Source organism: Mytilus trossulus, chromosome 9 (genome assembly GCF_036588685.1).
Source record: "Mytilus trossulus isolate FHL-02 chromosome 9, PNRI_Mtr1.1.1.hap1, whole genome shotgun sequence".
NCBI lineage: Eukaryota > Metazoa > Mollusca > Bivalvia > Mytilida > Mytilidae > Mytilus > Mytilus trossulus.
This window is the reverse complement of record NC_086381.1, coordinates 39,683,860-39,707,141: the sequence shown is the minus strand read 5'-3', so window position 1 is coordinate 39,707,141 and position 23,282 is coordinate 39,683,860. Positions and strand designations below refer to the sequence as shown.

Below are 23,282 nucleotides of genomic sequence, written 5' to 3'. Positions count from 1 at the left end.
GATAATATAGACAAAGGTATACTAATATACTAGTATAAGATATATTTAACAATAACTATACCCTGAGTCTATACAAGAAAACGACGCGGTAGGTATATGTTCAACTTGACCACTAGGCTACCAGATAAAACAAGACGCACTATTCTAATGGGGGGGACAATAAAACCCATGGTTCTGTTTCAGACATGCAGACAACACTACAACCAAATGAAAAGTCAAACGAACGAACAGAAAATTACACATAAAACAAGTCATTGCGCAACATGGCTAACCTTACGTAGTGACCTAAGGTGCTACGTAGTAACAATCAGTTCCTGCTCCTCTAATGCGCCACTCGATGTATTGCTTATGGGTAGTATGAATGTCATTAACGAGAAAAGTATGACGAGACTTCAGCTACCACAAGCGGAAAATCTCCATGATGAAAGTAGGTTAATACATATAGTTAATGAATAAACGAGATTCCAAAGGTACCAGAGGGACATTAAAACTCAACGACAAGAGACTGACGACGCCATGGCTAAAAAGGAAAAGACCAACAGACAAATATTAGTACACAAAATACAACATAAAAAAATAAAAACCTGAGGAACACGAACCCCACCAAAAACTAGGGGTGATATATCAGATGCTCCGGAAGGGTAATTAGAATACCTCTTTGATGCTAAATCTGTACACGGTTTCGAATATTTGAAGTTCATACGATTTGTGTGTTACCTACATAATTTGGTCTGTCCCTAATTCATCAATGAGATTTTAACATCGGTAAACTACTGTTGCTTTAGTTTGTGATGCTCACGCATTTTCTCTCAGTAATAGTTGACCTTATAGTACTGTAGTTAACTAATCTTTCTTTTTAGTACTTATTAAGTTGTTGTTTTTTTTGTGTTATTTGACTTTTTAATTGCCTTCGGTTTTATAAGTGTTCCAGATTAATGTTGAGTCAGAAAGGCGCTCAGAACGTGAATGATGGTGTCTACAACTCCAGACTTTCACTCATTTTAATAGATTTGATCTGTAAAGTAAAACTAATCTAAGATTAAATTATACAACTTCACATTATATACACGATTTCGTTTCTTCTAAATAAAATAGTTATAGTGATTATAAAAGTGAATTTGCTCTAAAAAGAAAGCTATAGTCAACTGTTGTTCTTCACAATTAAAATAAACTTTTCAATTTACATATATTTTTATTAAAACAAAACAGATAAATACATAAATTACAAACTTCAGCACTTGTCAAATATTGCACAAAAGTAAAACAAAATGAGCTGTGAATCTATGAAATTCTTAAATAACTAAATGATTGCTACAAACAATCGAATGTGCTAGGAAATTTCAACTTTGTTTTTAACCAATTTCCTTGAATTAACATGTTTCCATGCAAAATCCATTTTACTAACAACTTCAACTGTCTTCTTTGAGTATTTCATTCGCCTTAAGAACACACGACACCCTTGATTCGCAGATACATTCTTTATATGTGGCATAGTTCTACTTTTCTGATATTTCGACTGAAATAAAACATCTTCCCAATTAGTCGTCTGCATTAACTTAGATCTCCGTTGGTCAAACACACGACTGTATACAACATGCAGTTTTCTACCTGGTTTGGTTTGAACTGCTAGTTCATACACTCCTTTGTCATTTGAAAGCTTTTTAAAAGCTATCTTTTTCTTCCAGTATCTGTTTGCGTTGTATAATCGCCGAGTCTTGAATTCATTTGTGTGAGGGTCTTCAGGGGAGTAAACAAGTAGCCACCTGGTGGACGATTTACATGAACACCTTTTATCGAATTGTGTTGTACTCAAGCTTTCCCTAAATTCCTACAAAATAGAAAGAGTTTTTTATTTACTTTTTTTCTATATCGAGCTTTTATTTATATTTTACATACGATATTTCTCACTGTAAAAAATCCAATTACTTTCCTTAAAAACTAAACATAATTATCACCCTTTTATGATGTATAAAATTTAATTGTATATATTTTATCTTGTAAACAGCTTTTTAAATACGTTTTTGTGCATCGACCATTAAAAAAATTCAACATATCATTTAAAATTATATATTCAAATAATATATTTACGAAATTTATTTAAAAATATGCTGCAAAGATATACACACCTTTAATGGCCGTTTTAACTTTGCTTTCTTCTTCTGAGTAGCATTGCTATCAATTGCTTTTGTGTCCGTTGTATTAGCGGATGCCTTGCGTTTTCTGCACATTGGTATCACTGTTGCAATTCTAGCGGAAGTTGGTGGACCATGAACTAGAACTGTCGTTCCGCTTGTTGTACTTTTAGTAGAGTCACCTCTGCGTAAAGTTCCAAATATACCTTCCACATCTTTCGGAACGTTCTCAGATGTACCAAATCGTGATCGGACTTCATTTTCATAGTTCTGAAATTTAAAAAAAAAAATAAGTATACATGACTTTGTTGTATAGGCATGTTAGAACTGCAACCTCAAATATGTTTTATCTCTTAGCACACAATTTGAATTTGTCGAATGTTTATTGCCTTATTACTGACGTGGAGTCTTGATTTTTCCCCCATTTTCCTAAATGCTTAAGTATTATATGCAAGCAGGAATTCTAACTAGCAAACTTACCATTAAGAAATCTTCGCCCCGCTCTGCGTAACAAATAGCCATCATTAGATCACAAATGTTTGAAAATTCTGTTAATTTGAGATAATGTCCGTTAGTTTCTGTTGCTAAACTTCGGTAGAACTCGTCAACTCCTTCAAAGTTAAACACCTGGACGCCATACACTTTTATACCCTGAAAATTAAATACAGATTTTAGAAGAAAAAAAGTAGAATATTAATTACACATAATAATAACTAAAATATAATAGTCTTTTGTTTTACTATTTTCTTTTCGACATGATTGATGTTTTATATATTTCGAATTTTAAAAGGTGTTTCCTTTAAAATTCGCTGTTTCAATGATTAATATGATAATGGTATATCATTTACCGATAATTTCATAAGTTTTAATTCTTCTCTCCAATCAATATTATCGACATTCTGTTCATAGCTTGGTTCATGTGGATTAGCATCACCTATCATCACAAGAATTCTTTGTGAACCTGGAGTCCATGAACTTTTTTGTCGAACCATGCGCAGAACGAGTTCATAACATTCATCCACATCTCCTCCACCGGTACCTTCGGTATTCTGTACAAACTGACAGAGTTCACCAACATTTTGACACAGGTCAATTTCTTTTGTTAAATAAAAGACATCTTTGTCGCAATAGTCGCCATGTGCAATAACCCCTATTCTGATTCCAGGAATGTCAGATTGCAAACGTTGTATCATGAATATCTTGCAGTCGGCTTTGAACTTCATCTAATATTGAGGACATTGAACCCGTGGTATCGAAGGAAAATATTATTTCTAATAATCCCCCTGGTGGTACATGTAAACTAGAAGTGCTAGCCATTTTTGTTGTGTTACAAACTTCAGTGTACCGCAAATGGTTGATAGAAAAATCAAGCTTTATTTATATACTTAGCCAAGCTTTATTTAAATACTTAGTATCATGTGATGTGAGTAATGAATATAATCAATACTGTATAAGTTTTAACCTGTCTTGTAAGTAAATACAACGGAAAATCCCGAGGTGTATAGCATGCAGTTAAATATTTATACGAATAAGTTTTAAATTCTCCCAAACTACCAGTTCTTCTTAAACGTGGCATTTAGAACTTTCGTTATGAAAATATGTTTTGAAAGTACGTTTACAATTAAAACATAGATATTTAACGAGGTAAAATGGATCTATATATTATACAAACCAAAGCATATAATGTTTATAAGCAATTGGGAGAAATTATGATATTTAACGATAAAATAATATTAAAGGAAACATGATACTTCAAAAATAACATAAAAATGTTAAAATTTTTAATAAAATAAGTTATAACTTTGAATTTTAACTTTACATCATACAGATGATATAACATCCGTTAAAAACCGAACACACACCAGTGTTAATATTCATAAGTTCTCCCTACTATAAGTGTTAATATTCATAAGTTCTCTCTACTATAACTTAGTATGGCATAGACGTATTATAAGTATTTAAACTAATATACTTTGAAAACATGCAATCAAGAAGTTGTCAGTTGAATTTTTCATGAGACCAAACTATATAATTGAAATTCAACAACACAGTAGATAACGACAAAAATGTGCAGTGTGTGAAAATGTTATCTCTCTTCTATATTCCAACTTAAATTCTCCTAACTTATCGTCATAATGTCTATTAAATTCCTCCAACATCTTCTAGCTCAATTCTTATTCCGACCAAAGCGATCAATATGCATACTGCAAGAATAACCAGTATATGGTAAAATTCGAGACCTTATGATGGTGAACTATCGCCATTATTTGTCGTCTGTCGTCCGTCGTCAGTTAACTTGCCGCTTTTCATTTTTTTCTTAAACTACCAAATCTATTTTCAACAAACTTTACAAAAATAATCAGAGGCACCTGTGAAAATAATGTATGGAAAAGATAATAAAACGAGATATGGGGTATACTTCAAGGGCCCCCTCTTTAAGCAGCCCTATTCAAATATCAAAATACATCAAAGATGAACAGAAGCCTTCAACAGTACTATACATACAGTGCTGTAGGAATGGGTTCATAAATAATTTCAACCGGGGCCATCATTTAGATACTAGTATATTACAAAAGAAAACCATTGAGTAGGTTCCTGACTTGGGACAGTCACATGATTTGGAGTTTAGACTAAAGTTTTCTTATGAATCGACCCTAAAACTTTTGATATCGATAACGGTGCATTAATAAAATGGATAGCTGGTCTCATTGGCAATCATACCACATCTTCTTTTTTATAAAATGTACATAAAAGAATTACACTAAAAAGCAATAAGTTGTGTTGATAAAAATTAAAAGAGAACAAAACATAAGTAAAAGAAAACCGGTATTTAACATGTTTAAGAAACGTTATTGTGTCTGACAAAACTTGTTTTTTTTTTACACTGCCAAATATATCCGTCGAGTTTGATCCTAAAATAAAAGGAGATGTCAGATCAACCGTCAACGAAAACAACAACACAAATATAAGTTAACAAATACATGTAATATAAAAATCTCTATTACATGATTAAAACATTGGAAGCAACAAAGATGTTGTATAAAGGAGAAGGTCCAGTAAGACCCATTTTTGGCCCCAAAATATAAGTTAGCAGTTTTACAAAATTGTTAAAATGTATACGTTTAGTTATTTATTGGACAGTAGCATGCTTCTATTTCATAAATATGGGCTGTTTTTCACAATACGATGTACATATATCGAGTACTAGTACCATTAAGTCATGCTAAATTACTAAAATCTTCATAATTCTAGCATTTTGGTTAAATTTTAGACGGTTACCGTGTAAAACGAAAGTGGCCGCATTCGTGTTCATCCAAAATATTTAAATGTAAGTTGTATTTGATGATAATACATAACATATATAAAGGTTGAGGATGAACACGGATGCGGCCACTTTCATTTTTGACAAAAACCATCTTAAAAGTGACATTTTTCGGCATATTTGGTAGATTTTTCATATTTGAGCTTGAATCGGAGCGTTTTTAATGACTAAATTAGTTAAAATCTTTCACATAAATTAATTGAATCAAATAATATAGACACTTAAGTGTTTAAAAAGTGGTCAACATCTTTCGTCTGATGAACTTGAAATTTGAGGCCAAAATCAGTCCTTACCGGACCTACTCCTTTCATATTAATGAATAAATCAAAATTACACAAATTATCTACATGGTAAAATGATAAAAGAAGGTGGCTGAAATTATACTGATTGCAGCCACATTTTATGACTAAATACGTATGAAGGGGGATAACTGGTTATATCCAAACATTCAAAATGGAACATGTCTCATTTCTTGCCAATCAAATGTTAAATTTGGTCACCATATTTATCAAAAATTATCTTTCAGCCAAAATTATCTTTCAATTTGAATATTTTGACGTGTACACGTATCTCTCCCAAACACTGCGATAAGAGGGAAAAGAACATGTTTACGTCACCAACCTTAATTAATCTTTTTCAATAAGATTTATACCATTTAAATATTGGGTGTAGCAAAACTGTACATGTCTGACTAAACATTAGATATGCTTAATGGGTTTGAATATAAACATATTGATCCCGTAGTTAATATAAACATCCAGGTAAAAGTAAAAAAATGGCGGAGAGACAGTACCACCTAAAATTTGACAACAAAAATGCACAGGCTGTGGACGAATATTTGGAATACAAAAGGCAAGTCAACTATATTGTTTACTATACTATCGATATAGGAATTACAGAGTACAATACAGTACAATCATGTATGAACAGAGAAAATTGAATGCATTCAACCGGTATTTAAACTTTCTATTCGAATGTCGGTGCAATATATTGACTAACACCAGTATTTATGATGTCTAGTTACAACGATAAAGATCTTTTCTAGCTTCCCATATGGTCTGCTTTGCTCATTGTTAAAGGCCGTATGGTGACCTAAGATGCTTAAATCGATGTTCTTTGGTCTCTGGTGGATGATTATCTCATTGTCATTCATATCACATCTCTTCATAGTTATACACAATAACATTTCAAGTATCAACAAATGTTACAGAATGCATTTACATATCAGACGCATTTTTTTATAATTCTTCCTAGGTCAGCGATGCATTTTTTTATAATTCTTCCTATGTCTGCGCTGGACGTAAACCTTTGCGAAATGCAGTCATTTATAATTAGTCTATAATTGCTTTTGAAAATTATGGTTCAGTACCATTTCAATTTTAGGTATGAACGAAAAAATTTGAAACAATTACTTGCTAAATTTTTAATAATATTTTTGCAGATGTTAATATTTCTTAATACCATAATTAAGTTACATTCTTTAAAGTAATCCGAATTCGGATTAAAAAGACATAGTGTGAACGGGGTATAGTAAGTATACCGGTATTTCATTCATTGTCAGGTGAAAATCTTTTAATTTTTCTTATTATAAATTATCGATGACACAATTAGTTGTCCCACAATTATTGTCCGTACATATCACAACATGTATAGAGGGGATTGCCTTTTTGTGGTATCACATCCAGTTCCTTTTGTAAAATTTAGAGTGAATGGTAAGTTTATGTATCTCTATGATCTTAAGGGTCTGGGCCCATATATGAGTTTATAATCATCAAAATTAAAATTGCCGTCCAGCGAACAAAATTTGCAACATAGATAATAAATGGAAAAAAAAAGTGGAACATAAAAAAAAGATACAGTGTTGCTAAGTCTTCAAGTACATACGTTGATTTTCAACGATCAATATCCCCCCCCCCCCCAAAAAAAAAAAAATAATAATACGAGAAAAACGATACTCGTAACCTAATATATGACTATAACAGTAAAACTTACGACTAATTATAGTATTAAAATATTTTTTGAAAAGAATTACTCTAATAAGAACCATAATGAAATAGTAATAAAAAGAAGTATGCATGGTACATATCGAGTCAAATGTTTGAACTAATCGTGTTTCTTTAATTTCGACACAACTTTGATGATTATTTGTGCCTATATATCAATGCCAACGTGTACATGTTAAAGATGAAACTTTCTTTAGTGGTGGTGGTTTGTATATATGGTACATGGTCGGTTATAAGATTCTCCAGCTCTTTTTACTGTTAATTGAACATCTACGTCGACTCTGAATAAAGTCTGCGTACTTTACTAATTTACTTACAATATGCATATGTTAATCTTAACATGCAATGAATTCTCTGTTACAGAATCGTTGGTGATGATGACGGGGGAGAACTCATGACACCGGATCAGTTTGAGGAATACAAAAAGAAAGTACTGCCAATGGTATGATAACTATACTAATGCAAGATTGTGTTACAAATTTATCAAAATATTACAGAGGCAAGATGGTTTCTTTTAAAGAGGGGCGAAAGATACCTGAGGGACAGTCAAACTCACAGATCGAAAACTGGCAATCGCCATGGATAAAAATAAAGCGACAAACAGACAAACAACAACACACAAGACACAACACAAAAATCTTAAGACTAAGCAACATGAGCCCAACCAAAAAAGGGGGGTGATAGCAGGTGCTCTGGAAGGGTTAACATATCCTGCTCCACATGTGGCACCCGTCGTGTAGCTTATGTTATTACAAATCCGGTAAATAACCCAATTCGGTAGTAGGTCACATTCGTGAAAAGGGAAGAGTATTGGAGTTATAAGTGTCTTCTAAATCATGCAATGGAATACTAGTAGTACATTCATTGGCAAAGATCTTTAAGATTCCATAACTAATTCTCGTTTTCAGTTAATAACTTAATTTTAATCTAAGTTGGTTTGCGCTCAGCTTCTGCTTAAAAGCAATAAGATTGAGAAAAAAAATGAAAGCGCATGTTTAAATGTCTATTAAATTTTACCCGTGAATATCAATATCAGTATTGTATAGAGTCCTGTGTTAAAAATGTCTTGTTTGTAAACAAAATCTTCCATATAGGCGAGTGACATTTCCAGAAAAGACGCTTAGTTAGTGACTTTAATGCACCCACCTAACACACAGCTGAATTTTTTATATGTTATAGTATAATATCTAAACTTCCTTTTTTGGTCGGTCGTAAAAAAATCGTACGGTGCAATTTTTGTAAAAATTGAATTAAAATCGAGAAATAATTCCAAATTGAAAAATGACCAACAGTGTTGAAGCGTGAAAAAATTAACATGTATCTTTATTTTCTATTGTCACAATGCAAAAATTATGTACTTTTAACATGTCAATGTATAAAAAAATACTTTTCAAAAATAAAAGAAGTAATCTTTGCGAAAAAAACAAAGATTTTTGTAAAATTTTGGATTTTTTTATAAAATTGGTGCCAATTTTCGTTTTTTTTTTCATTTCTTAGATACTTTCGATTCGAAACCCATTAATTAATGATGTTCGTATTATTCAAGAGTTCATTACTTGTTTAAAACATATCATTATCGCTGTATTATTCTGGATTTTATACATGTTTTACACACTCCCCCTTTTCAATCAAATTTCCGAAATCGCTTTCTCTGATAATTTCCCTCAAGTTAATGGACCTAAACGCTTAAAAAAAGAGTATGATTAACCAGGAAGGCAATTTTTTGGGTACTAAATTAATATTACTCAAAGTATAAAAAAATAATTTAAAAGGACCATAGAAGCTGAAATGTCATCGGTTTTTTTTTCTTGGTAATAAACCAATATCTTACTGTTGCTAGTCATTTTGCACTTACAAAAAGCAGAGATTATGAATAAATATTGAAAAATACTTCTTTCTCAATTGGATCAATGCACATTTTAGTTTGCAACTAAAAGTACGCAAAAATGAGTCAAATCTGATATTTTTACTATGAACTTGAATGTGAGATATGTCCACCTTTTAAATTTCCTACCGTTTTAACTATCGCATACGGTAGACTTATCGATGGTGCAAATTTGGTCAGTATTTTAGAGGAAACAATTATAGCGTATGTGCTAGGACCACGTCAAGAACCTGTATGTTACTATGCTATAAAAACTTTAATATATGGGGATATCTATTCATTCAGTTGACAATTTTGAATTTTTTGTAGATATTTGAAATACAAAATAAATGTTCCACCTCAGGGAGTATATATTACTTAAGCTGTATTTTAAATAGGATTATGTGTTTTTAAATATTCTTCGAAGTTTTACTTGGTTCGAGCGTCACCGATAAGTCTTATGTCGACGAAACACGTGTCTAACGTAAACAAGCGATCATATTATGCCTAATATCTTTCAAATTGATTTGTTCATGGTTGTCGTTAGTTGCTTTTTATGATTTTTGCTTTTGTTTGTAGTTTTGAGCATGAATAAAGCTTATGGGTATCTAATTAAAATTGTTTTAGAACCTTCATAGCTTATACGGTGTTGGCTATTGCTTCTTGTTTTAGGCCATACGATAAGCTATAGTTATTTACCTCAAAGCATTCAGTCTCTGGTATGCAGAGATCATAGTGTCCTTTTAATCATAAGTTATCAAAGGTACCGGGCTTATAATATGATATTATCAGGCTTCTTATTCTAAATTAACAATTTGAGAGGAGTAATGTCAGAGTTCTACGATGATCTGACACTTCGTTGTATTGTAGACATGGAACAACGTGTGCTGTTTACGAGTCATATAACCAGTGTGAATTATGGTTGGCGATGCACCATATTTATTGTGCATGTATAGTTTCTTTTATTAAATATATGTACCTTTACCTTTACCAACAGTTCATGCTCTTACAAGTTTATAGTATATAGCTCATCATCTATCTGTGTTTCATGGAAAACTCTCTGTTAACGCTTTCGAAATCATCAATAGATAGCGGGTCTATCACAATTTAAACAAAATTCATATTGACGTGTAGATCGGTGCTGAAAGAAAACTCTAAAAGTGTTCGAAACCAAAAATACGTATGTATAAGTCTAATCAAGACGATTTGAGCAAGCTACATAATATCAGACTTCAAACCAAAAAGATTGCCATCGTGTCACGCCTACCACCAAGTGCATCATCATTAAAACTACATGTTCTGAAAGCTGGCAAACAAAGACATGGCGTCATAACAAACAAATACGGCAGTAGGTTTACCCATGTACAATGTTTCAGATGACAAAAGTGGTCTTAATACGTCATACTTTCTTCAGGATTTAATAAATTTGTTCTTGTGAAGGAAAACAATATGCATTAGGGAACCTGTACATGTACTGAAATCATTGTAAACATCTGTTACACAGAACTATGTCAGTAACAGTGAAGTATCAAACATTCTTCAGGTAAATCAAAAGCTTCACAGGCTCAGTTTCAAAATATGAACTTCGACTGTCTTATATTGTTAAAAATCACAAAAGAGAAAATTGCATTATCTGTAATAAATTAGATTTATTTCGTTTCTTTTTAAGAAATAGATAATTCACAGAAAATCCTCCAGAATGACAAAAAAACTATATATAGGTTTAGCCGAACTATATCCCGCAAATTCATATTAGTTGATAAAAATCTATATATATCTAAGTTTTGAATACTGGTAAGACATTAATGCTTGCATTTTTAACTGCAAAACTTTTGACTGCAAAAACGTGAGTGAAAATAAATGCAGTCGTGATAAAAAAAAACACGTTAAGAAATTAAATTGTATATAATCCAAAGTATCAAAATAAGGGTCACCGTGGGACCTAAGTTAAGTTTGTAAATCACCGCATTTAATTTTGCATCTCTGGGGTCAGTTTCACAACAAATCTTACGACTTAAGCTGGTCGCAAGTCATGAATAGTTCAGTTTACTTGCGATAAATCTTGTCTTCAGTTTTTTTTGTAAAACCGACTTCTGTATCTGAAGTTTGGTAAATATAAAAAAAGAAGATATGGTATGATTGCCAATGAGACAGCTGTCAATAAATGACCAAAATGACACAGACATTACCAACTGTAGGTCACCGTACTGCCTTCAACAATGAACAAAACCCATACCGCATAGTCGGTTATAAAAGGCCCTTGACAATGTAAAAACCTTAGTTATGAAGCTATATATGTCGCGGACAGGACTCCACTATGATTGGATCCATATCATAGTGACCTGATTTTAGTTTATGACCATCCCCTATTATATGATGTATATGCATACTTAGTTTTGAAAACCCTGGTTTAAAGGTTTAACATATATGGACCGGACACAAACCAGACAAGAACAAATCAAACAATGTTTGGACACTTGACGGCTCAAATGTCAATGCCACTGTTAAAATGAACTGATTTAATTCATGAAGAACCACGTGCCATCCCAAAATACATCTCTGAACTAAGTGTGTTTAACATCAGTTCTATATTTCAAGACAATGCATTTTATATTTGAAATCATTGGTTTTTGGATCAACTGTTTATCTGTATACATGTTTAAGTTACCTGGTTTAATTCGACACGGGCCGCAAACAAGTGGGGACTGACGGACGGACAGACTTAAAATGTGATTCATATATCCTTTTAAACTTTGCTTGTGGTTGTATCATTAAACATGTAAGATAGTGATTTCCGATCTTGACACGGTTTGTAGGCTGTTAACAAACAAATGACTATTGGAATTTGCCACTATTGATGTGACAAAGACGTCTACTTTTTACTCTCTTTATTGCGTTGTTTTCTCTCCTTTTTTCTCGTCCAACTTACAAATATTTCATCATATTTTTTTACTTTGCATGGCACACCATCGGTCCGTGTAACACTTATCAATTCAAAGTTTTAAAAAGTTTTGAAATTTTAGATTTTTGGAATTTTGATCAAAGTTTTAAAATATCAAAATTTCAAATTGAGTTAAAGTTTTGAAATTTTGAAATTTTAACCAAATTATTAAAATATCAAAGTTCTAAATATCGTTTATAAATTTGATAGTTTAGAAATTTGATCAAACTTTTAAAATACTAAACCTAACGCGCAATTTTGATTATTTCACTTTTTGAAAGTTTGATTTTTTAAATGTTTGCTTAAAATGTCAAAACAGAAAAGGGGCAATAAGAGGGATACCTGTAAAAAGCGAAACGAAATAAAAGCGGAACGAAACGAAACAATATGAATTAAAAACATACTGATACTTAAAAGTTTATGTATGAAATAAAACGGACATTTGTAAGCTGTGAAAAATTGGATGACAAAATTAATATTTCTTAAAAGAAGATAATCTATTTAAAAAACAGACGTACGGCTCTGATATTGACCATTTTACCTGCTGGTTTTATGATACTGAATGATGGTGTCCTAATTAAGGTTGTGCTAGTCCACAGTGTGGGAGGTTTTTAATATAATCTTATTTACGCTGAAATTAAGACGGTACTAAGATCCAATATCAGCAAATTGGAACCAAGATACTGTTACAAGGTATCTACAAAAACTCATCATAGATGGATACCAGAATATAAATTCTGCCGGTTTTTTGCGCCAGACGCGCGTTTCGTCTACAAAAGACTTATCATTGACACTCGAACCAAATGAAGTTAAAAAGGCAAATAAAGTCAAATAAAATTGAAAAGGTCAAATAAAGTAAACTTTTAAATCCAAAGAATAGCTCTGGTTTTGTAAAAGTTGAAACCTTCCATATCATATATAAACGTATACCATAAACATTATTTTCACGAGCATTCATATTTATGTAATAGTTACCGCTGTACTACATTAAGCACCCAACTTGCATTCATGTTTATGTAATAGTTGTCGCTGTACTACATTAAGCACCCATCTATCCAGTTGTAGGTGCCGGCATTTTGAAAGTTGAAAATTGTGTTCAAAAGTTTCTATCAGCGAAAAATGGTAATCTTCTGGGGAACCAATATTTAGATAGTCCCTGTTTTTTTACTTGATATTACCACTAGGGGCTTCTATGGTAATGGTACATTAAAATATTCTGATCCCTAATTTGATGATATAATATTCTGTGCCAGCAGAGAACAAAAGAAAAATTATCCATGCCTTTTAGTGTTAAATTTTGAACCAGACAAGTTGATTAATAGCGATGAAAAACTTAATAAAATTGTGAGTGCTTCGACAAAACAACCTCACCCCACTTTAAAAGTTAAACGTTTGGACTGGTTATCATACACGTAGCTCCATTAAAGGTTCTAAATCAACCACTGTTTTATAATAGTAAACAAAAGGAAAAGATTTTTTTTGTATTAAAGGATATTATTGTCCCGTATTTGCATTTTGTTATTTTGGGTATTTTTAAGTTATCGTACGACAATCGACTTTGAGCAAACTAAAAGTACACATGTACGTCCAGTCAGAATGGGGCGTGCAAAGAGAAGCCACACTGTCAGCTGCATGATGGATTTTTTTTCCATTTTTGGCCGTACACTTATGTTGCTCTCGAAAAAACAGTTGAATGTAAAACGCTGATTTTTTAGTAAAGAATTCACCTACAGAACGCTGAAACTGAAATTTGAAATTCAAGAAAAATAAGAACGAAACAATTAAAGAGGTGTTTGACCAATGTGAAGTTAATACATATTTAAATCCATCTATAAGAGAAACTTTGTCCTCGGAAGTTGAATCTTACGTTTCTTCGTAATTTGTATGTTAACAACCTATTTAAAAATTATCGATTTTTGTTGTTGCCAGTGAGAAATATTTCATGAATGTTCCGGAACAAATTAGCAATAAATGCAACAGGGAGAGAGTGTGCATAATGAAGACATATAAAACCTTTCAATTAGTTTATAAGTTGAGGTCTGAAGCTGGCGTATGATAGTAACTGCTAGCCTTATATAGTAGTCCTTTGTTATTTTATTATCATTGTCATGCTGATTAGTTTCTTAGTTTGTTTCCTATTTTGACATAGGACTTGTATTTCCTATTAAAGTGCGTTTTACTGTTCGTATTACTACATGTGTTTTTCATTCTTTATTGGCTAGAGGTATAGGGGAGGGTTGTGATCTCACGAAGCATGTTAAACCCCGCCGCATCTGTGCGCCTGTCCCAATCCAGGAGCCTCTGTCCTTCTAAGTCTTGTATGATTTTGATTTTAGTGCATTGTTATATATTTCGGAGTTTAGTATTACGTCTATAATCACTGAACCAGTACATTTTTTGAAACACACCTAGCACAACTTTCATTGCAACGCTATATATTAAGTATTCCTTCCGTATCATTTATTGGAACTGAAATAAATCATAAAAGACAATATATTATCATCATGGCTTTTGCAATCGATAAACAAGAAAGGAAAACGTTTTAAGTTGTATACGACCGAAGCGCTTTTTCTGGATCTACCTTCATCATGAACGTCAAAAAGGCGAATAATACTATATGGTTTACTTCGAGTTGGTCATTTTTCACTGATACTTCTAAATGTTTGGCACTGGGAATACAAAATAGCTTTGAATTATTTATCTCAAACGCTAAACCTTATATAAGAGATTTAAATCAACGTAGTTGATTCCGGTTTAAATAGGTTTAATTAAATTTTTTTTTGATAGATGCACAACCTTAAAATTTCAGGATACTGTTATCCCATGTGATGTCTAATATGTTTCATAAAAAAAAACCGACTTCTTCCTTTCATTATTTATTTTGTTATTAAGAATGATTTGAAATATTTCATGCTATTAATTTATAACTAAGAAAAGTTCTTATCAGAGCCGTGTTTACATCAGTGATTACAGGTACCCCTCTTGTCGCCCCTTTATACTTTTGATATTTTAAGCAAACACTTAAAAAATTAAACTTTCAAAAAGTGAAATAATCAAAGTTGCGAGTAAGGTTTAGTATTTTAAAAGTTTGATCAAGTTTCTAAAATATCAAATTTATAAACGATATTTAGAACTTTGATATTTTAATAATTTGGTTAAAATTTCAAAATTTCAAAACTTAAACACAATTTGAAATTTTGATATTTTAAAACTTTGATCAAAATTCCAAAAATCTAAAATTTCAAAACTTTTTAAAACTTTGAATTGATAAGTGTTACACGGACCACCATCAATTAGAGCAAATATTAACACATTTAAGGTCAAATATTTGTTATTATACGTCGTTTTTGTAGAAAGAACCGTTTTACCTATAGCAGAGTGAAACCGTCAAAATGACGTCAATTATCGCCAAACCATGAACGATATGAAACTAAGAATCAGAGAGACGTTATCATAGTATCGTGTAAAGTAAAATTTGAATTAGCTACATGTATATTACTTGCTGCTTCAAATAATACAACAACACTACAAAAGTGTTTTTCTTTCATTTTTTATGAATGTCCTTTAACCCCAATTTAAAAAATATTGCACCATATTTTACTTTTACGACCGGGAAAAATGGAGTCTACACATGTTTCCCTTTCGAATGATATATAATATAGCCGTGTGTTAGATATAGGTGCATTACAAATATTTTTTAGGTCTGAATGTCACTCGCCTAATAGACAATGCCAGTTGAGAACTGGTGTAATACAGCACACATGTACATTGAGACCAGGTTGATATAAATCCGTTGCCTTTTTTTAACTCTGGTACGGTGTTTGAGGTTTAGAAAAACTAGAAACAATATTGAAAAGCTATATTCTATGAGACTGATTTGATCCACCTTCGATAGCCAAGGATTACGATGCCGTCCCTTTCTCTCCACGACCCTAAGAGAGGAGAGAAGAGAACTGGATTGTAACCTTTGGCTATCGAAGATGGATGGACTAGTCCCTTCATCTCCAACACCCTTAGAGAGGAGAGGACTGGATTGTAACCTTTGGCTATCGAAGTTGGATGGACTAGCCCCTTCATCTCCAACACCCTTAGAGAGGAGAGGACTGGATTGTAACCTTTGGGTATCGAAGATGGTTGGACTAGTCCCTTCATCTCCAACACCCTTAGAGAGGAGAGGACTGGGTCGTAACCTTTGGCTATCGAAGATGGATGGACTAGTCCCTTCATCTCCACCACCCTTAGAGAGGAGAAGACTGAATTGTAACCTTTGGCTATCGAAGATGGATGGACTAAGGAATTAGTACAAACTAATTATTTTTCAATTTACTTGGCTAGCTGCGCCTTATGTAATTAAGTATATTTATTTCTAGAGAATGAAAAACAGACTGTTCGTTAGTTATTCTGCACCCACTGGTATGGACTGTAAAATGATCGGACCTGAAACGCCATGTTTCTGTACACATAGGTAATGTAACAGCAAATTTTGTATAAAACGGTCAATTGTTTTTTAATATGAAATAAGGAGACTAGGTATGATTGCCAGAGAGACAACAAATGACTATGCAGAGACATAATGTCGTAGATTAAAGATGGTTTATTTCAAGTGTGACACGCAAACTCTAAATTGAAGCATCTAAAAAGTACATAAAAATCAACTTTATTTCGAAAAAATAAAGATTTGCAAAGACATATGAATTTGGTACACATATTAAAAAGCGTAAATGACTTTGATAAAGCTTTCTCTGTTTCGCTCGCACCTGAGTATTAAAGTTCATACAAATAGGGTGTTTGTGTGTGTGCTTGTATGATTGATGTTTGTTATTTTATTTTCCTTCCTGGGAAAAAAATAGTAGATTTACCTAGTCGATATGTTGTTTTTGTCTTAATATAAGTGTTCTTATATTGCTTATCTTCACATTTTTTTATTATTGTTTTTTTGTGTTCATATTTGTTCTTGAGATTCAATATTTCAAATCTAATCTGAAAGTTGAAATTCTTTTTTTCAGATACAAACAGCATAAAACTGATTTTGAAGTTACACCTACAGAAAGACCTATAAAACTCCCCTGCAGACAGAGGGGATGCAAATGTGTAACTTACCATTTCGCTCCACTAAATGGTAGTCAGCCAATAAGATGCACGTGCAAACACACGTCCGAAGAGCATTCAGAAGAACAACCTTACCGGTGCAAAAAACGTATGATCATACACAGAGTAATCCATCGATGTACATTGACTAGAGGTGTAGGGGAAGGTTGGGTTCCACTTTGTTGGGTTCTCACACAGCATGATTAACACCGCCGCATTTCTGCGCCTGTCCAACGTCAGTAACCTTTGGCCTTTGCTAGTCATGTATTTTTTTTTCATTTATATGTTTTGGAGTTTAATGTGGCGTCCATTTTCTCGGAACCGCTGTTTTTTACCCTTTGGTTGGGTTGTTGTCTCTTTGACAGATTCACCGTTTTCATTATCAATTCCATGAACAGCACAGAAAACTATATGCTGATAAATATTCTTATGTTACAATCTTTTTATAATTCTATTTTGGGTTTTGGTTATAGATTCATTTTTGTATTTTGCGCTAATAATCATATCTAACATTTTTGAAATCGTGATTAACAGCTGTTTTCACCACAATCTTATTCATTTTCATTTACATTGTGTATTTATGCAGGAGGGTGTATAAAATGCACTGGGTTTACAAGTTCCTTCACTTGTGGCTGTGGAGGTTCATACAAACAACATAAAATGGTCGTAGAAACTGCGGAAGAACGCGAGGCCAGAGGTCATCCAATAGGACAAGCCACGCCTTATGCTGCCATGGGTGGAATAACTGGATTTTCGTCCCTGGCAGACGGATATATGAGGCTAGATCCTAGCGGTAGAGGTATATAATCATCTTATATATATTTGATATGTATGTGAAGATTAACGTTTATCCAAAATTTCAAAAGAATTCTTTGGAACAAAATGCATATTTTCAAGTTCGAAGATTAAAGACCAATCTGATGTAAATATCTTGTGAACTTAGTACGAATTAACAGCATCTTACACTCTTCAAATAGCTTATTATAAACCATTGCTTTAAGGAAAAGGTTACTAAAAGTACTTCTTACGATTTTTATAGAATCGAGGTGATACGAGATCGGGAATCTTAAGTCAAAACAGTGTCAAAGAACATTTTTTTTCAAAAGTTTACATATGTTGTATATTTAAATAAAATTTCTTTTTTGAGAATATATTCATTCTGTGGCTGCTTCAGCAACATTACTATTTCTATATATAATATGTTTTCTCTGCAGGTGCTCCAAACAAAGGTTTCCTTGAGCAGTCGATCACATCAGCTGACAACCCATTCTTACGATCAAATGTTCAGGCGATTAAATCTCATCAAATGCAGAAGAACATGCTGAAAGGAGGTATGTACTACTAGCTACAATTTGGCTATTTTAATTTTAGATATTTTACATTGGAAAACACAGTTTTCGTCAAGCTGTTGTTTGTATACCGTATACATCTTTCAATCTGACATGAATATAGATAACAGGAAACAAAAGTTTATTGATTTTTAAAATATGTAAAAACAAATAAGAGAGAGGAAAAAAGCCGGGAGGACATGCATTAACGGAGTATTAAAGCGTTTTTTGTTATGCATGCAAAATTCAGATTCAGTGAAAATGTCAGAATAGGCAATAAACATCATAGATATTTGTTTAGTTACAAGGCTAAAAAAGACTAACTGACAAAAAATAAGTCGAAAAACCAAAATAACGGCTAAAAGTAAATATAAAAAAGAAGATGTGGTATGATTGCCAATGAGACAACTATCCACAACAGACCAAAATGACAAACATTAACAACTATAGGTCACCGTACGGCCTTCAACAATGATCAAAGCTCATACGGCATAGTCAGCTATAAAAGGCCCCGATAAGACAATGTAAAACAATTCAAACGAGAAAACTAACGGCCTTATTTATGTAAAAAAATGAACGAAAAACAAATATGTAACATAAACAAACGACAACCACTGAATTACAGGCTCCTGACTTGGGACAGGCACATACATCAATAATGTGGCGGGGTTAAACATGTTAGTGGGATCCCCCCTTACCTGGGACAGTGGTATAACAGTACAACATAAGAAACGAACTATAAAATCAGTTGAAAAAGGCTTCACTCAACAGATAGACAAAAAAAAAAGTGGACGTGGCCGGGTACTTATACATCCCGACACAAAAAGACACAATGAACAGATTTGAGAGTACTCGCAGTTATCTGACAGCTAGTTCAAAGCCACTAACAACTAATAAAAAAATCATGCCTCTAAAACCAAGTATTGAAAAGTTCTGTATTGTTATTTCAGTAATGGAAAAGATTATAAGTTATAACTGTTTAATCGATTTTCCGAAACCCTATCAATATATACTAGTAGTCATTGGACTGGTCTCAAAATAAAATTCAAGATATCAAAATTTGACTAATTCTAGAAAGCTATTTACGAAGTAAAACTAGAATGTCAATAGTATTTCTGTTCTAAACTGCTTTCTTTTATTTACAAGAACGGGAACAAAATAAACAGTTGCATGCTAATGGTAAACTATGCTCTTGTGTGCTTTTGAAAGTGAAGTTTATTGTTAGAAATAGTTGTCTGTAGTTCATAGTTTTAACCTTAGAATTAAAATTGACAAGTGTTGGTGTGTCTGTACACTCTTTTAGGTGGAGAAGGGATACTAGTATAAGGACATTCTTTGGCATAATCTAAAGCTTGCACCAGTATCTTAAATATCGTAATCAAACCAACCGACAAAGCTTGCACTAAAGTGAAACTAATGCAAATGTTCATGTCGTATATGAGATTACCCTTGGTGACTTTTGCATCTGGATACTAGTTGGTATAACTTGCACATTTGCGAAGAACAGTGCTGAAGAGACAATACAGACCAGATGAATGTATTCCATTCACTTACACATGTTCAAAATCCTAGCACTCTTGTTGACAGATGAATTGATATGTAGTTTCCATCTGTATAAACAGTTTGTTAATTTGCAATCACTACGTACCCATCTGAATATGTATTTTTATTGTGGGAAAAGTGACTGTGTTTGGTACATGGTCAACACTAACACAACAAAGCATGGTGTCTGTGCAATTTAACAGATTTGAAATTTGTGTTTTTGTTGCACTAACTTTGTCTACATGGTACTCTATTGAATTATTGTATCTTATTTTGTAAACTTCATACTATGCAGATGCTGTTTGAATGTCGCTATATGTATATCATGGGTTGGAATGAAGATAAATCGTTTCGGTCAACCATTTCACAACCAGTCTTGATAGTGAACGTAAAACTGGTGCTGTGTACATTTTTAGATATTTTATAATTATATTGTCCAAACGACATAAACAGATTTATTCCAAAAATAAAAATATTATCGCAATCCATTCTTTTTTTTTCTTTTTTCATTTGCACACTCCAAAACGTTGTTTAGTTTTGGCTTTGTCTAGAAATTGTTATGTCGTAAATCTACATTGATTTATCTTCACAATGGTGTATAACACGCCTAATTTTGTTGTCGGAATCATCCGTAGCAATGCTACCCAAATGTGTCAATCGTAATTATTTCGTATACCGATGATGGATAGGAAATAAAGTACATTGTATTATATATAGAGGTACAAATGTATATATATAGGTAAAATTATGAGGCAAGTGCCAGTTCTTCTTACGTGATCCAGAACCACGTTTAATACAAACGGTAATGATCGATACTATCTTACTTTGTTTATAAGCAAGTTGTTTTGTCGACCATTTGTCACATTCGTATTGTATTTCATTTTGTAATTACGAAAACCACTAAAAACCTTAAATTAACGAAACACTCAACTTTATTGCTAACGAAATGGTATAGATAAACAGGCATTACTACATGATTTACTTTTACAAATTGTGACTTTTCTCATTGGCACTCTCATGCCACATCTTCTTACTAGTGTATCTATAACATATAGATTTACCTATTAATGGCCACTAGCTTCGAAATCCGAGTTTTGTATATGAACTAGATCTTGCAACAGACAATGAATTTATAAGAACCTTTTTATCAAAATAAGTGCAACCTAATTCATAGTTAATTGTATGCTTATTAAATTGTCAGGTATTGACGACCCAGACGATGAGATATTTAGTGACCTCACTGAGAGGGTTTCTCAGATGAAGAGGCCAGGAGAGGCTGACATGGATTATTATGAGAGGAGGTATCAAGAAAAGGTATGTGGTGATAGGTTGTACTATTTATAAATATACCAAAATATAGTAGTTCGTAGTTTTACTTTCAGTTTTACGTTTAAAAGAAAAAAAGATGAGAGACGTGCCATCACTAAAGCAGGGCCGAGAATAATATACTCAGTGGCTACAACATGTTCCTGAAATAATCATGAGACTTATTCATAACTTAACGAATCAAAACCCGAAAAGGAATATAAATTGTATGCAATTACAAACAGGAAAAAAGAATAAAAAAGTGTTCTTAGGAAAGTGGAACAGAAATAAGAACAGCGCGCGCCTTTGGGCTTCCATAACTGAAAGCTTCTAAGACTAGCCGATTAATATAAGAATTGCTCTGACTTGCTGGTAACATAAACAAAAAAGTAGAAAATTGTATATTTCTAAATCTAATTAAATCTCTGATTACGTTCTGCTCATTTGAATGACGAGTAAAGAAGACCAGTCATGATAGATCTGAATATTAATCAGATTGTATATACTATACTTATATATTTTTATGGGATTTCAGAAAGCTGGCGGGAGATCAAATGTTACAGATAGTTATGGTCAGCTTGGTGCGGGAACGAGAAAAGCTATTGATGATAAACCACGCTCAGCAAGAACTCCTAAACCAAGAAAATAGAATGCCTTTTTATTTTGTTGCACAGTTATATCTTAATTAGGACCTCTGCTTTTAGAATTTTCTCGACCAAATACATTTAGGGCATTGTATGGCTCTAACAAGTCGTCAAACGGTTAATTTTAAGTCGTATTTCCCTTCAGTATTTTATATTTGCAGCATAATATAGTATTATTTAATGTGAAGCCTCGTTTTAAAAAAAAAGTACTTGCCAAAGGAATGACTGATTTTGATCTATTCCTATCATCTTTGTTAAAAGCCCCGCCTTCTTACCTAATATAGAACCCTACTAACCTAATACGGAATATACACGCGGTTGCTTTTATAACCTATCATATTCCTAGAAATGTATAGGAGGTAAGATAAACTATAATATGGTAATAAAACACAATGAATGGACCATTTCCAATGTTACCAGCAATTTGGTTTTGTTAAATTTCATTCACAAGCTCAAGTGTACTCTACAGGAATTAAAATAATGTATTGCTTTTTCATAAGTATTGTTTCTGTTATTTGTACACTTCTGATTGTTATGACTGTTATGATGATGATGTATATTTCCGTCCATTTATATTGTTCACTTGTTAACTATATCAAACTATATAGATATTTATAAGACTGTGATAGATCATATATACTAGCTGCTTTAAGAATTTTATTATAAGATATTTTCAATAGATTTACATTAAAATAGATAATATGAATGTTACATGTTTACTTATTTTTAAGTCAAGTATACACATTTTAGTGTCAGCTATTTGTAACCGATTTAGGTATAAAACATTCTGCAAAGTACAAAAATATTGACCATAAATCAAGTTTTATTTAAATATTAAAGATGATTTTGTTCATCGATTTAAGAAGAGTGCCAAATGAAGCAACGCTCAATCAAAGTCATAATTTGTCAAATTAAACCATTCCGGCATATGTCAAACAACTACAGTCGTCAACACGGAGCCTTGGCTCACACCGAACAATAAGCTATAAAGGGCCCTAAAACATGACTAGTGTGAAACCATTTAAATGGGAAAACCAAGGGTCTAATCAATATAAAAAAAAATGAGAAACGAGAAACATTTATGAACCACATCAACAAGCGGCAACCACTGAA

At 32.5% G+C, this 23,282-nt stretch overlaps 1 protein-coding gene and 1 pseudogene across 2 annotated transcripts; one reads left to right on the top strand and one right to left on the bottom strand.

Annotated features, from left to right (window-relative positions):
- Nucleotides 1-1,223: 1,223 nt before the first annotated feature.
- LOC134682902 (uncharacterized) lies at nt 1,224-3,483 on the bottom strand (annotated as a pseudogene).
- A 2,526-nt stretch (nt 3,484-6,009) lies between these two features.
- LOC134682900 (protein FAM221A-like) lies at nt 6,010-22,875 on the top strand. Of its 2 annotated transcripts, none has more exons than XM_063541810.1 (8): nt 6,010-6,306; nt 7,821-7,899; nt 16,633-16,727; nt 17,269-17,459; nt 17,937-18,149; nt 18,565-18,681; nt 21,422-21,534; nt 22,061-22,875. In XM_063541810.1, exons 1-8 carry the CDS (start codon nt 6,230-6,232, stop codon nt 22,172-22,174), a joined length of 999 nt encoding a protein of 332 aa, XP_063397880.1. In that variant the 5' UTR covers nt 6,010-6,229; the 3' UTR covers nt 22,175-22,875. The 2 variants fall into 2 exon arrangements, with proteins under 2 accessions (XP_063397880.1, XP_063397881.1); XM_063541811.1 differs by lacking the exon at nt 6,010-6,306 and adding an exon at nt 7,089-7,166.
- Nucleotides 22,876-23,282: the final 407 nt, after the last annotated feature.

Bases quoted from the DNA above. Each gene is read 5' to 3' on its own strand.
- LOC134682900 (XM_063541810.1), top strand. From the start codon at position 6,230: ATGGCGGAGAGACAGTACCACCTAAAATTTGACAACAAAAATGCACAG. The intron at 7,900-16,632 runs GTATGATAACTA...ATTTATTTCTAG, and splicing joins AAAAGAAAGTACTGCCAATG to AGAATGAAAAACAGACTGTT. The intron at 18,682-21,421 runs GTATGTACTACT...TTAAATTGTCAG, and splicing joins GAAGAACATGCTGAAAGGAG to GTATTGACGACCCAGACGAT.